Raw genomic sequence first — 13,428 nt, forward strand, 5'->3', positions numbered from 1 at the left:
TCACACTGGATCCGTTTTACGAGAGTTGCTGTTACTGTACTGTGACTTCATGAGCCTTATTGAGAGGCGGACACAGGCGGACGGAGTTAATGCATTATTAACGCACTCGCAATCAGAGTTAGACAGCATTAAAAGGTGACACGCGGAAGAAAAAAAAATCTAGAAATTATAGGATCACTCCCCTGCCCACTGCCACATGAATTAATACAAAAAAAAAATACATTCAGCTGCTAACGAACTCAATCTACGATCCAACTCAGTTCCTAAATGCTGTCATCAAAGTTAAAGTGCTACGGTCAACCTTGTTTTGTTTGTATTTTGGCTTTCATAACAGTAAAAGGCGTTTTTTGTGCAGTGTACACCATGGCGCACATTTTTTGAAATATCTACAGAACTTGTCTCACTCCTGCGAAGGTTTCCCTGCAGCATCGACGCGTAGGCTGCTCCGCTGGTGCGTGCACGTGAACCAATGGCTTGGCTTGGGCGAGATGGCCGTGTTTCCTTGTCTGCATTTAAAAGCAGTGGCTTCTCTTCACTTCTTTTGGCCCTTCACTGTCGGGGCTGATAAAAGAAAATGCGCTGTTAATTTCGTGCAAGGTTACGAATACACGCACACTTACACAAGATATTAACCCACGAGATGCAATCAACTTTGGGGCATGCAGACAATCGGTCAGAACCCTTGACTCTCAAAAGGAAGGCCTATACACGTTAAAATACTAGCTGGGAGTCAACTTAGCGTCTCGTCCTCCTGGAAATTATTTAAATGAGCACCAATCTATGGAAAGCCAGTTACAAAGACACGGCTCTGTCACGGTAATGTGGAATTCCCACCACTGGCTCAGGGCCACCAATTGAGATGGGAGCGACCTCATTGCTTTATAAGGGAGGCGCTTTGGCTTGCGACTTCTGGGGCCGGCATTGGTGCACGGTACGGCGGGGCTTTCAGCACCATTCGCCAGCTATGGGGTCTCTCAATTGATGTTCTTAGCACACAAAATCTTTGCCTATTTAGCGCTATCAGTTATGTAACTGTTGTATGGACACATTGTATTTCTCCTTTGATAGAATTTGTACGTTTTAGTGCAAAAAAGTTTCTACAGCTAACATAACGGTGCTTGCATCAGGAATGGCTTCTCAAATGAATGACACCTGGATGGAATCGAGTATAATCCATTTGCAAAGTTTGTGAAATGAATATCACATGCCAAACGTGAACTGTTTGCGTTATATAGGTAGTTTATCAAAGCAGAATCACCAATAGTAACACACATCGACTATCCATGGCATTGCAATGGAACTAATAAGATGTGATACTTTTCCATGGCTCATAAAATGGTTTCATGTTATATGCAAAACGAGTGCATGTTTATATATTGTTATTAATGTACATGATAACAAAAACATTGGAATTGATTTTAAGTTGAAAGCATTCTAATTTCATTCAGGCAGAACATAAGTAAACGTATTAAGTTAGGCACCATATGGTAAAACTTTTTTTCTTCTAGGAAATTCATTTTAACAATTTTAAAGTGGAGCAATACAGGTGTATTATCTCTGACAGGCTGAGATCGGATAGCACTGACAGAAGTCGCTGGGGTGTGAAGGAGTAATTATATCATTAACGCACAGGGGAACAAATGCTACACGAGATTTCACCATAGATGGTGGAGTCGCGCTGCCCACGCGTTTGGTACAGGGAACTCTGAGGCCGCGCCTCTGCTCTGTGGCTGTTATTTAGCCTCAGCGTATACGCGAGGAACATGTGATCACAAAACACATCAACTTGTCAGGGCCCGTGACTAATTTTGTTTTTCTTTTCCCACCGCACATTTCTTGCATTTAAAATAACTCGGTACGGCTGGCATTTTTCCTTCACTTATTGCAATTATTTTAAAATGAAGAATTGTGCCTGGCCCTGTTGCTGTTGCTAACGATCACACCACGTCAGAACTGTGGATAGAGCACACATCGCACGCGACACAATCCAGCGATGAGAACGCATTATTATTTTTTTCACCAGGGACTTAATAAAAAAAGGTCAAAGAAAACATCCCAATGCTGAAACATTCTCTGAAAATTACTCAACTGGAATCACACAAACAGCAGCAAAATCATCACCCCTCTCCTGCAAAAACTTGCCAGGACCCTCCTGAAAATGAGTCTTTCGACTCAGTGAAGGTTTCCTGCGTAAACAAACTTCATAATAATAACAACAAAAGGAATCCAGAGTGACAATGCAAATGGCACTCATTCTGGCGATTTTATTTTTTATGATGCTAGATAATAGTAAAGTAATATATTGTGCCTGCAGTATTCAAAATCCTACTCCATACAGTTATGTGGAAAAGGTAGGGTTATAAACGAGTATAGCATCCCACTGGCTGGCAGCATGAAATTCACGTTTGGAGGGCATTTTGCACTGCAGCAACCGAAAGTTCACACCTTCAACGAGAAACCAAATGTAGGGATTTCTGCCATAAAATACAAATTAAAAATTCCATTAAAATTGGGAAAAACAACCTCAAAGTATTATTCAACAATCATAATATTCGAGTACTTGGAATGAATGCTTAACTGAAACTGAATGGAGCAATTGTATATGCTGCACTGTACCGCATTCACTAAACGCCAAAAACACATTCACTCGGTGATTTGTCCCACTGCTCCTGGAAACATCAGCAATTTTGCCAAAAATCGGACCTTTCCAGCAAATGAACTGTAAATTGGCCCCTGTATACTCAAGCCAACTATGCATTCACTGTGCGGGAATAGGTGTTACCCTTTCCGGCAATAATACATCATCTTGATACCAGCAAATAGAGTCCCATAGATATGAGGGAAGTTATTTCATGTTAACAAGTCACTAATCAACCGTGACCGTATTTTAGCCTCACAATCTCGCTTCGTGGATACAGCTGCTTGCTGAATCCAAGACACTTGCATTGAAAAACCGTAAGAAATCGTGACCTTAATATTATAAACAACTTGTGTACATGAGTTTGCGAATGTCCCAGTGTTTGTTTGCATGTTATAGGGCAGCGATGGGCAACTGCAGAGGAGTTTATGGGCCACATGGGTGGACCTCCTTCACCTCAGTGGGCCGCAAGCATGACACCGTGCTTGTGCATCTCGCCATGACCCCACACATCACCCTAGAGACACCGAGACCAGCACCACTACGAGGGCGGCACAGGACGCAAGTTGGCCCACCACTGCTCTAGGGGCGATGCAGTTGTTTGTATAATGCAGGGCTTACACTTGAGGGCAGGCCTCGTCTCCTTGGTGCCAATGCCTTTTTCACAGAGAGCCTTGGTGATCCAATCGAGCGCATCAACTGTTATACCCAGCTGGTGCAAACACAGACAAAAACAACAACAGTTTTCACAAGTTCAGAACATCATTCGCTCAATTTAGAACTACATTTTTGACACTTTGAGTCATGCAGCTCACTATTCCTCACTTCTTGCATGTCACCGTTTTTTTTAACTAAGTCAGGCATCTTGAGTTGAAGGTGGTCTGTAAATATACAATTAGATGAGATTGAGCCGTTAAGGGTAAACATTTAGAATCAATCAATGGAATGTTTTGCCAAACTAAAGAATGGAAAGTCTGGAATGGTCGTGCACTTCTCTGTGATTAATAAAACAATTTATATCGAGCATGAAATGCTATGTGGAAAGGAACATTTGATGTCAGTCAGTTATGGAATGCTGAAAACGATCAATTACATCTCTATAATACAGCACAGGCAAGAAGAGAAACAATAGCCAGAAACATTAGCCCACAATGTCTCTGTCATACGAGTGTCAATAGCAGCAGTGGTGATATTTATCGGTCTGTGCTCGTATGATGATGCCAATACAAGTCCCTTGAGTGGTATCTCACCTCTTGAAAAACAACACAGAAAATATGGGAGTCAGGTCTAGTTCAACTGGTCCCTTTGTCTTTTTAGCATCTCATTCCAGAAACTCCTACAGACTGCTCCCTAACCACCTTCTCTACATTATCCCAGACATTAAGCATCTGAAAAACTGCACAAACCCTGGGCACTCCACAGTCTGGCTTCACCCCTTACTCAGAAATTACCACCAAAGACTGTTTTGACAGTCCTGGAATGATACAGGCATCTGCTCAATTAACGACCGATTTAACAAAGACAGGCAATGTATGTATGTTGAAATTATTTCGCACCCTATGTAGCCAACCGTGGTAATTAGAGGTGCACAACGTACATCGTACACCTTCCAGCCAAACGTACATCTTATAGATTCCCCAACAACCTGCAAATGCGTCATTTCCACAAACATCTACCCTGCAATTGTCTCACCACTCCGCTTGTGTTTCCCCAACCTGCTCTTTCTTGGTTAAACGAGTGGTCAACTCACGACAAGAAGTCACGAATATCCTCCCTTTTCTTGCATTTAACACCCCCATGAGACTACACACCACCTTACTGCATGGGAAAAACTTCATTACCAATCCAATCAACGATCATCAGTAGACTAATTCGCATGTGCCAAATGTATAATAATAACACTGTGTAACACATTTTTTTTGTTCCTGGGTAGTACGTGTTATTTCCTAATTGCTTATGCCTCAAAAGTACAGAAAATGGCTATTATTCCCCACAAACTTTGCTTTGGTGACCAGGACAGTGATATTATTTTATTTACCTATTTTCTAGAACAATCAAAATAGATTCACTGCTGAGTAAACTTGAAGTAACTTCTAGAACATTCTAGAACTGTCCAGTAATATAAATAGTAGTATAAATACAGGGCCTTAAGCCTACCGTTCAGTTTAGCTCCAGCTGCCCAAGTGGATACATATCTGCAATTTTTTTAGATGGCATCAAGTGGCTGAAAGCATCCGGCAGACGCATTTTGCTATGTCTGCGGCTAATTTATCAAGACAAGAGCGAAAAAGTACTCTGTTAAGATGTGTGAGGCCTACAAGGCATATTTCGGCATGCCTGTCGGGGATCAAGACAAACCCTGGGCACCTCATTTCACCTGCAAACAATGCAAAAAAACTCTGGAAGGTAAGATGGACAATTGTTGCTCAGAATTTTATGTTATAAAAAAAAATTGTAAAAGTTTTTAATTTAAAAATGTTTTTAAATTTTCAATGCTATTGAAAAAATATATCATATATAAAAAATGTTCCAAGAATCTGACACATTAATCATGGGTGAAATAAATGTATTTTTGTAGGATGGTACAGAGGGGAAAAGAAAGCCATGAAGTTCGCTATCTTAAGAATTTGGCGGGAACCCACTGACCACTCAAGCAACTGCTACTTCTGTATGGTGGACCCTTCCAAACGTCGGACTGGCAAGAATGCACCTGCTATCACGTATCCGGACCTTCCTTCACTCATCGCCCGGTGCCACACTGCCATGAGCTCCCCCTACCCACTCCTCCAGAGAGAGAGCGGCCGTCTTTAGAAGAGAGCAGCAAGTCAGAGAGCGAATAAGACATTGTACATCCAGATAACAATTTCAGAGGTGGAGCTGAGAAGAGAAATTCATACTACCCCAACTAAAAAGACCTCAACGACTTGATCAGAGATTTTGGTCTCACCAAGTCCAATGCCGAGCTTTTGACATCTAGGCTCAAGCAATGGAACTTGTTGGATGAAAGTGTGCAAGTCGCAGATCAGAGCAAGCATCATCAACCTTTTTGCAGCTTCGTCATCCATCAGGATGGGCTCTGCTTCTGCCATAATGTGACCAGTCTGTTCGAGGCAATCGGAATCGCCTGTAACCAAAATGAGTGGCGCCTCTTCATTGACAGCTCATCCAGGAGCCTCAAAGCCGTGCTTGCTCCATAATGGTAACAAGTACCCGTCTCTTCTCCTGGCTCACACGGTGCACCTCAAAGAGGTTACAACAGCATCAAGACCTTGCTGGACGCCGTGAAGTATGATGAGTACGGCTGGGAGGTCATCGGAGACATCAAAATAGTGGAATTCCTGATGGCTCTCCAAGGCGGTTTTACCAAGTTTCTCTGTTATCTTTGTCTTTGGGACAGCAGGAACACCAAGGCGCACTACCACAGGTGGGACTGGCCACAGTGGACCGAGTTCTCTGTGGGAAGGAACAACGCCAAGTGGGAGCCACTGGTGGACCCCCGGAAGGTGCTGATGCTACCACTGCACATCACATGGGCCTTATGAAACAAATTGTCAGAGCTGTAGATAAGGAGTCGGCAGCCTTCAAGTACCTTCAAGACTTATTCCCTAAGCTGTTTGAGGCAAAGGTCAAAGCCGGTGTCTTCGTCGGACCATAGATAAAGAACATCCTGGAGTGCAATGAATTCCACAAGAAGCTCACTAGTAAGGAGAAAGTGGCTTGGAATAGCTTTGTCGCAGTGATTTGTGGCTTCCTGGGCAATCACAAGGTCGAAAACTATGTGGAGCTGGTTCAGATTCTGGTGAAGAACTACGGCACAATGGGCTGTAGGATGTCCCTCTTGATAAATTCAAGGAGAACATAGGAGCGTACTCGGAGGAGCAAGGCGAGCTCTTCCACCGGATATACTGGACTTTGAACGCCGCTACCAAGGACAGGATAACGAGAACATGATGGGAGACTACATTTGGGGGCTGATTCATGAAAGTGATTTACAGTATAATCGTAAATCTGGAAAATCTACTCACTTTTAAATATTTTGTAGTCATTTTTGTATTACTTTAGTATAAATACATGTTAATTTTGATTCAAATGTTGTTGTTTTCTGACTTTATGTGAACGAAAAGACACAAATTCGCCCGTTTTCTCATTGAAGTTATGTAAATTTCTAAATATCACTGTCCTGGTCACAAAAGCAAAGTTTGTGGGGAATAATAGCCATTTTCTATACTTTTTAGGCATAAGCAATTACGAAATAACACTTACTACCCAGGAACAGAAATTGTGTTACATAGTGTAATTATCATCACTTATGCTTGTTTATTCAGGATGGTCTTGCCAAGTTTTGACAGCAAGAGACGATGTTGCGATGTGTACTCCCAATTGAGTAGTTTGCTGATATCTCAGCATTGGGAGGTTTGGCCAATACCAGTTACATAAATTGGCTAAAAAATTAAACTTTTTTTATCAGGTAAGGCCCACTGAGCTATATAGCTCTTTTTTAGAAGCTACCTGGGCACAAATGATAGCAGCCAAATACTATAATTGTGTGTTTTAGCTTTCCGTATGTTGAACTTCATTTTCACCGTATGTAGCCAACTTTGTAAACCGGAGGTGATAAGGTATTCAGGATCCTGTTAAGGGGTAAAAGTGCTCTTTGATGCACCCCTATATTTAATTCAGGCATGGAGGGTCAACATTCCACAACATTTCCACTGACCTTCTCTTCTATCTGATGGAGCCGGACCTCCAACGCAGCCGTTCTGCCCTCCCCAGAAACATCCAGGAACTGCATCACCGAGTCCATCCTGGTGTCATGCCAGACCGGAGTTAATGCCAAAATAACAACAACAATGCCACCATGACATATTTCACAACTGTCCAAAACCTCTCACATAGTAATAGGTTACGTATTTTATAACAAACTTTTATCATATTATTTGGTTCTTTGGGTAAAGTCACGTAGAAATAAAATAAATAAAATAATAGAATACGACGTTTCGATTGCAACACAAGCAATCGTCATCAGGTAGAAAACAAACCTAGTGAACTTAGAAATACAATGCAATACAGAGTCGGCTAACACAACAGTCAGCACCTTACCTGGTTGATTACGTTCTTCCAAAGATTGCTAAATTTGAGAGAGAGACAAAACACAGACACAGAGACACACAGACAGAAACACAAGCAGAGAGAGACAACACAGAGACAGAGACACAACATAGACACACAGAGATCCAACGCCTCTGTGTCGAGGCCTTAAATAGAAAGAGAGGGGGGGCAGAGAGAGAGGTGGGTCCGCTGGAGCAGAGAAACTAGCATGTCGATGAGAGAGCTGTGTGGAAATCCACCCCGCGGCGGCCGGGGGAGAGAAAGAGCGGTAAACGGGACCCACATTACAACTTGTAAATATCTCAGAACTGGAAAGGGCTAAGCTATTACAATTTACATTAAATAATATTCTGTTGCTCGCCGTTTATATGCAATTAGATGTTACTTATAACAAGGGGTAAGAGAAAGCTGTGGATGAGTACGTTGTAGGAGCTGAAGGATCGTTTGTGGAAGTGAAGAGGAGGGCAGGGGACAGACGAGGGCTGAGAAGATGGCAGCCAGGGTCCCATCGTTAAGGCAGAGCACCACGGGAGGAGGAGGATACCGTAGGCCAGTGATGGGCAACCCAGACGAGTCGGTGGGTGACATGAGCGTCCCTCCTTCAATTCAGTAGGCCACAAGCTTGAAATCGTGTTTGTGTACTCACTTATACAAATGTCACACCGTCGCAGTGTTCAACTTTAGCTTACAGCTCGCCCATCATTGTTGTGACAAAGCATAACACTGCACCATTCTGACTCTGAGATATAGGCGCTTGCATCTCCCTGTTGTGTGAGAAAAAGCAAGCACGGCTAAGCCCAACACAAACGTATGCTTCCCAGGAGTGATAGGGCATTGCAGACACCTTGTACGTAATCCCACCTTCAAACGCTTCACGGAAATTAACTGTGAAAGAGACACACCTCGACCAGGTCACCACGAGGGACTCCACGGGTCGCATCTGACCCGCGGGACGCAGGTTGCCCATTACTGGCGTAGGCTCCATACAACGGCGGTACTATTGAATGCTAAATTGTCCGTGGGGAACTCACTTCTCTGCCGTCGACTTAATCCTCTCCTCCAGTCTCTGGCTCTTCTCGGTGAGCTGGCTCGCCACGTAGCTCTCCCGCATGATGCTCTCCCATGCCAGAAACTCGCGCTCCTCTGACTCACTGAAACCCTTCTCTGGGGGGAACACGTGGAATGAACTCTCATTGCGACTGCCTCGCTCGCAATCCTTGTGTTGCTTTGTAAGATTTTGGGGAAAACAAGGGATGGGTTAACATTTGAAACCTTTCCCAGGGAAATCCTCACCAAATCCTCAAGAATTCTTATGCGGGTCCTTGCTTGGCATGTTATATTAATTTGTAAATGAGTGTTTTTGTTTTAAAGCAGGCATAATGGAATGGCGATGCTGTAGGTCGGAGGCGAGTCTAGTGAATTCTGTGACTCACCATGTTGGTGGGAGAGAGTCTGCATTAAATTTAAATTATTCTGAGGATTTATAGGACTCACTGCACCACTTAAAATAATAATTTTGCACATTTTTTTTCCAAATTTCCCAATGTAGGCTCTGATCGGAAAAAAGTATTGTAACTTTTGGGCAGCATAGTAGCACAGTGCCAACACACTCCTCACAGCAAGAAGCCCTGGGTTCGATTCCTGGCACGGGTGCCTTTCTGTGTGGAGTTTGTATGTTCTCTCTCCCCCTGTTCTGCATGGGTTTCCTGCCATAGCTAAAAAAACAACATACAATGTAACTGGCATTGGCCACATATCCCAATACTGAAAAATGGATGACGCACAGCAGCAAACATCACTCACTACAGAAAATAAAACTTGACCCTCCTGAAAAAGAGTTGAGACTTGGTGAGGATTTCCCGGGGTAAAGCAGGGTAGTGATAATAATAATAATTAAAAATAAAAGTTGCCAAAGTTGCAATACTAGCATTCCCATGTTGTAGGATTGCTACAAGCGAAACACATTATTAATATATATTCACAATAATTTTGTCTATAAAACCATGGAAATGTATTAAAAGGTTATTGTATGCTACAATGCTCGTTCATGAAAAAGTATATGCCGCAGCAATAACTATTACACCAATGTGGAATTGTATACTTTTAACAGTATCTTTGAAGCAAATTAAGCACAAAAGCAATTTGAACAATTGGATGCAACTGGGCGGAGTATCTGATGCCAAGTTCTTGAGGAAGTATCATGGACAGAGCCAAGCAAGGCCACGATCGCCGACATTTTTTAGAAATTACATGGCACACAGGGAGAGAGAAGCTCTTGTGCAATCAAGGTGTACGCGACAGTGGGTAGCCATCACGCGAAGTAAACCAGGGGGAAGGAAGTCTCACTGAAGTCCTCGTGCTTGTGTTGGGGCTTCTTGAGGATGAACCGTCTCACAAATAAGTAGACGTGGCTGAAGACGATGAGCGGCGGTGCCAGGGAGGGCCGGCTGTGGTACTCGTTCACCAACTCGTACCGCTGGAACTTCCAGATGGTGTCCGTGTTGTCCTGCACCAACTGGAAGGTGTAGCTACAACGTGACAAGGACATCCACTCCTGCTCAGGCACGAAACTATTCGTCAGCTGATGACTTACAATAGCCTTTTATGACCAAGATACGTGCTTACCAGTTGCATGTGTGAGCACCATCCCAATTGCTTTGTATATCTCAACTTAATGCATATTATCATTGTCATCACCTACGCTTGTTTACCCAGGAAGCCTCGCTAAGCCTCAAGTCTCCTCTTCAGGAGGGTCCTGCCAAGTTTTACATGGTAGGGGGCGATGTTGCTGCTCCTGTGTGTGATCCCAATTGAGTAATTTGCAGGTAATTTTTCAGAATTTCGATGTTTGGCCAATACCACGTCGAGGAACGGCTCTCTAGTGCTGGTTTGTGTTCTCCAATTTGGCTGCTTGGAAACAACGCGACTTCCTAACGGCAACACAACTTCATCCTAAACTTGCATTCATACTAAATCATCTTCACGGGCGTTTCCCCGCGCCTCCGATTAGCAGGGTTGGCTACGTACGGTGCGAAAGACATATGTGCATACGTACATCATGCCCTGCAACCCGTGACGGACAGCGAACGGACAGAGCTCAGCGTGGATGTTTAAACACGTGTTGAGTGTTCGAGTTGCTTTACTCGCATCTAAACGAGGTCATCAAAATCACATTTGAGCTGAGCTGATTTATCGTGCACCGCTACTCCATGCTTTGCTCAGTCTGGGGTCCCGTGAGCTCCTTGGGGCCCTACGCCTTTGCTTAATTTGCTTATGCCTTGCTCCACCGCCACTGCTAATAGCCGGTTATCAAATTACTACCCCCACCGTGAACCTAAGAACCTTACGTCCCGTACCATCTACTGTGCGCCGTTGACATGGATGCGCGTGTAACGTGCAGGCTCTCTGCTTCAGCACCAACTGGTATGGGGTTGATTAAACCCATTATTCATTCAGGGTAGATAAAATGAGAACCGTTCTGTGGCATTAAAAGCGCTTTGACGAAAGCGCTATATAATATCTTAGATGAGATAACGCAATCGGGTGATCATAACTACATCACGCGAGTAGGAACAAGTGGTTGTGCGGCTGCCTCGGCGTAACATCACACAGGGCGGGATGTTGCTTTGTTGATTACAATGAGTGGCTTAGCGACTAACACTGTAACATGTATTTTCACTCATTTCATTTTTTATTTAATGAATGAATTAATGATTAATTGATTCTACGCGATCTAAACCAAAAACCTATATTATGGATGATATTCGTCGCGAAAGCCTACGTGTTAAACGGAATCAATGATTATTATATAGCGATGTTTCTTCAGAAACGCAACAACCGCGTTATAGGAGAAGAGAATGTATGAGTGTCGTTTAAAAAAAAAGTCAATTTGGCAGCAGGCAGAGAAACACTTGAGCCAATAAACTGTAGCGTACTTGAACATGGCGATCAGCAGGTTGAGCAGCAGGATGTTGGCAAACAGCAGGTAGAGGCAGGTGAGCAGGATGGTGAGCCAGTCTACGCCCAGCACCGGACACCTGGGCTGGCTGGTGTTAATGCCGTTGTTCGTGCACGACGTGGTGTCAAACGTGGTACCTGAGAAGTCATCGCTCACAGAGTGAGATTCGCGTTCGAGACACGGCTAACGGACAGCAAAGACGTTCTCTCCCCTCTAACGGCGCTCGCGACCGCTTTTAGAAAGCGTCAAGACATTTGATACATTTTCACATGCGTGCACATTTTTACGTGGATTTGTTGTATTAAATTAAATTAAACGCCGCTATATTGTACGGGGTGGAGTGGTGGCGAGGTGTATAGCGCACTGCACTGTGAACCTGGCCCACCCGAGTTTGTTTCCTGACTGCTTGCTCCCGCAGGCGGAAAGAGACATCTTAACCTGTCCTGCCCCAGCCTCCCTCAATCCACACTGACCAGCACGGTCAAGTATGGTCGAACAACCCCCATGACTATCAGGGGCTGGGGAAGCCTTCATTCAGCAATGCATTGACACAGTGCTGTAAATTATTATTTTATGAATAGTTTAGAAACGAATTGAACTGTTTCGTGAAACCTTCTGTGTATCGTGGAAAATAATGAACACAATAACAAGAGTTACATTTCTCTCACCCATGACATCCCTAACAATGCTGAGGATGTTTTACTGATGTAAAAATATTGACCATGCAGAGACGGCCAAGTAGCTATCTTGAGGGATGAAGAGAATGCCTCTGATTGGGTGGAATGGCCCCTTCCTTTTGGGAGTTTTGTCCTATTTTGGCTTTTCGGGGGCCATTAGAGATTAATGCTCCCATGCCAAAATCTTCAAACCTGCCAGGCTCACCATGAGCGATGCTTGTTAGTCGACTTCTGATTTGTTTCTGCTAAGTAGGAGCACGACGCAATGACATCAGTTATCCCTCACCCCCTCTGCCCCTTCTGTTTATGCGACCATCTGATGTGATTTAAAGTACACTAAATCCCTGCGTTTCCACTTTCACAAAGTTTTCTTTTATGTAATGTTTTTAGCTTAACGTGCACCGCACCCGCTATAACGAGAGTCTAGCGTGTGATGGACTACTAGCTATAACGCAAGTCTAGCGCGTGTTAGACTACTTTTCTGAGCGACATGGGTGTTGGCAGCGTTGTTTGGTGATGCTGGAAGCTGGTACTGCAGTACTAGCGATTTTTTTACCCGCCATCTCTCCCTCACTAACTTTATATTTAAATAAATTAGTGTTACACATAGCGTCATTTTAGAAATACTATATCAACACAAAACATGTAAAACGAAACTTGTAAAAAAAATGTACTGTCAAATAAAAACAACAATGGAATGGCACCCCTACCTTCACTGTTATTTCTTACAGGAAAATCGCTCCCCCCACTTAACACATTCACTTTACGCGGCAATTCTCAGGAACGCAACCCCCATGCTAAGCACGGACTCGCTATATACATGAAAAACTATGGCCTAACTTCTAACCAAAAGGTCACACGCGGCACTACTCGACGTTCATCACACACTGTTAATGCTCATGGAGCCAGACCGGTCTATACCGAGTTTGTTGGAGGTCATCAGTGACTTTGGCCAGGCCTTAGAGTACAAGCTCAATGCTCGTGAGTCATTAGTTCGGTGGTAATCCCTCTGCATAAATTAGACCAAGGCTGGTGCCCAATCTGAT

At 43.7% G+C, this 13,428-nt stretch overlaps 1 protein-coding gene across 1 annotated transcript in view; it reads right to left on the reverse strand.

Annotated features, from left to right (window-relative positions):
• Positions 1 to 256: 256 nt before the first annotated feature.
• The window catches only part of LOC144944248 (transient receptor potential cation channel subfamily M member 2-like), a 64,684-nt gene continuing 51,512 nt past the window's right edge, over positions 257 to 13,428 (reverse strand). The window contains exons 20-25 of the mRNA XM_078872256.1: positions 11,683 to 11,842; positions 10,094 to 10,275; positions 8,779 to 8,911; positions 7,356 to 7,443; positions 3,260 to 3,350; positions 257 to 561 (exon numbers count right to left, since the gene is read on the reverse strand). Coding sequence (XP_078728382.1) covers positions 533 to 561; positions 3,260 to 3,350; positions 7,356 to 7,443; positions 8,779 to 8,911; positions 10,094 to 10,275; positions 11,683 to 11,842 — 683 coding nt within the window. The 3' untranslated portion in view covers positions 257 to 532. The remainder of the gene's footprint in view (positions 562 to 3,259; positions 3,351 to 7,355; positions 7,444 to 8,778; positions 8,912 to 10,093; positions 10,276 to 11,682; positions 11,843 to 13,428) is intronic.

Source organism: Lampetra fluviatilis, chromosome 2 (assembly GCF_964198595.1).
Source record: "Lampetra fluviatilis chromosome 2, kcLamFluv1.1, whole genome shotgun sequence".
In the NCBI taxonomy this organism is placed as follows: domain Eukaryota; kingdom Metazoa; phylum Chordata; class Hyperoartia; order Petromyzontiformes; family Petromyzontidae; genus Lampetra; species Lampetra fluviatilis.